Source organism: Triturus cristatus, chromosome 7, assembly GCF_964204655.1.
Source record: "Triturus cristatus chromosome 7, aTriCri1.1, whole genome shotgun sequence".
NCBI lineage: Eukaryota > Metazoa > Chordata > Amphibia > Caudata > Salamandridae > Triturus > Triturus cristatus.
This window is the reverse complement of record NC_140590.1, coordinates 1,842,077,504-1,842,079,597: the sequence shown is the minus strand read 5'-3', so window position 1 is coordinate 1,842,079,597 and position 2,094 is coordinate 1,842,077,504. Positions and strand designations below refer to the sequence as shown.

The 2,094-nt window shown below is 42.0% G+C and overlaps 1 protein-coding gene across 1 annotated transcript; it reads left to right on the top strand.

Annotated features, from left to right (window-relative positions):
- Positions 1-244: 244 nt before the first annotated feature.
- Positions 245-1,207, top strand: LOC146813395 (olfactory receptor 5AP2-like). The gene has a single exon (XM_085615415.1). It carries the CDS (start codon positions 257-259, stop codon positions 1,205-1,207), a length of 951 nt encoding a protein of 316 aa, XP_085471541.1. The 5' UTR covers positions 245-256.
- The last annotated feature ends 887 nt before the right edge of the window (positions 1,208-2,094 follow it).

Genomic DNA, 2,094 nt, shown 5'->3' with positions numbered 1-2,094 from the left:
TAGGATTTCGGTCCCACAAATGTATTTGTCAGCATGCCTTTGTTGAATTTAGATGGTCTGTGTACTATACGCTGGGATTGTACATTTTGTTTCTCTAACTTTATAACAGTAGATTACAAACTGAAATAAATCTTCTTATTTGAAAATACGCTTTGCAGTAAATAAAATCTTCTTTGCGTCTCATAATGTTGTGGTTTGCTTAAGTCCCCAGGTCTTCATTCTAACCAGAGAACTATAACCAAGAAGCTTTGGAGTTATGGAACTGTTTAATCATACTTCCTTAACTGGGTTTTTGATTCTGGGGCTATCACAAAATCCTCTGCTTCAGATCCCACTTGTCATTATGTTTTCACTCCTGTATATAATGACTCTGCTTGGAAACCTTGTCATTGTTGCCATAATATGTTTTGACAAACATCTTCAAACACCCATGTATCATTTTCTCATGAACTTGTCTCTCCTGGACATTGGATTCACATCAGTCACAATGCCAAAAATGTTGTCAGTTTGTTCAACAGGCGACAAATCCATCAGCTTCTCTGCATGTATTTTTCAGTTCTATCTCTGCTTTTCCTTCGTGAGCACAGAGTTCTTCTTACTTTCAGTCATGGCATTAGACAGGTATGTTGCTATATGCAACCCTTTGCGATATACAGTCATAATGAGCAAGAATGCTGTGGCATTGCTGGCTGTTGCCTCCTGGATGCTTGGCTTTCTGGACTGCATCCCACATACTCTGTTTGTATCACATTTATCCTTCTGTGGATCCAACAAAATCAAACACTTCTTTTGTGATCTCACTGCTCTTCAGGAACTCTCTTGCACGGATCTATATTATATCAATATTGGAACCTATTGTTTAGGTGCTGTTTCAGGACTGGGTCCATTTATCTTAACAATTTCTTCATATGTGTTGATTATCTCAAATATTATGAAAATACCCTCTGCTAGAGGGAGACAAAAATCATTCTCCACTTGTTCCTCACACCTGACTACTGTTGCTTTGTTCTATGGGACTGAGCTTGGTCTGTATATGAGACCCACATCATGGCTTTCCCTGGAAAAAGACAAGTTCTTTGCTGTACTGTTTACTATTGGCATTCCTGTGTTGAATCCCATTGTTTACAGTTTGAGAAACCAGGATGTAAAAAGAGCTGTGACAAAAATTAGACAGAAAATATGGTACAGAGATGCTATCCTGCATTAAGATGTGTGACAAAATAAACTCAATACGCCTCATCTCACCTAAGAACAAAACACATGAGATATATAAGAGATACCATTCTTAATGGCAATGTCTCTGTGTTCTCCCTTTATCTAACATAATTTTGGGATGCAGCAATCACATCTTGTTTGTCAAAATCAGTGCTTTCAGATCTTTCAATCACATTCACCGCCATCAACCTCAACACTTTATGAAGACGTTCAACAAAGTAGGGGTTGCAGGGACGGTTCGTCACTTGATCCACTCTTTTCTCACTGACAGAGATCTGATGGTGGTGCTCCGCCAAGAAATTAGGGTGTGGTGTCCCAACAGGGTCTATTTGGCAATGGGACATGCATCTTTTTTCATCCTGCTGGGGTACTCCTCTACAGTAGACAATTGGCATCCAGCCTATCCCTGGGCGTGGCCAGTGTCAGCATTCCTCAAACACTAGTTTCATTTGTAAGCATTCACTAAGGTCTCTATAGGAGTCTTGCAGTTCACAGACTGCCAGACTCGTGGGAGTGCGGCTGTGGTGGTCTTCCGACCGTTTTATTACAATTAGAATGATCGGACCTCCATTACCCCACTGCAGCCACCATAGTGATGTTGCAGGGGTCAGGAGGGCGCAATATGCTTGGTGGTACCGCTGCAGTCTCACCAATCATATTTCAAGTTTCCTCTCTGCCACAGCTTTCATGGTAGTTCCTCCTCCATGAAAACCATTGCGGAGTGGAAACAAAGGGGGCCCTGTAGGGCCCCCTTTTTCCTTTGTGCCCTGGGGGAATGCAGGGGAGCACAACATGTGCCCCCCTGTGTGGTTGCAACACAAGCTTTATAGTCCATGCTGTGCAGGAACAGTTTTTAGCGTTCCCATTACGTTGCCCATT

Bases quoted from the DNA above. Each gene is read 5' to 3' on its own strand.
- LOC146813395 (XM_085615415.1), top strand. From the start codon at position 257: ATGGAACTGTTTAATCATACTTCCTTAACTGGGTTTTTGATTCTGGGG.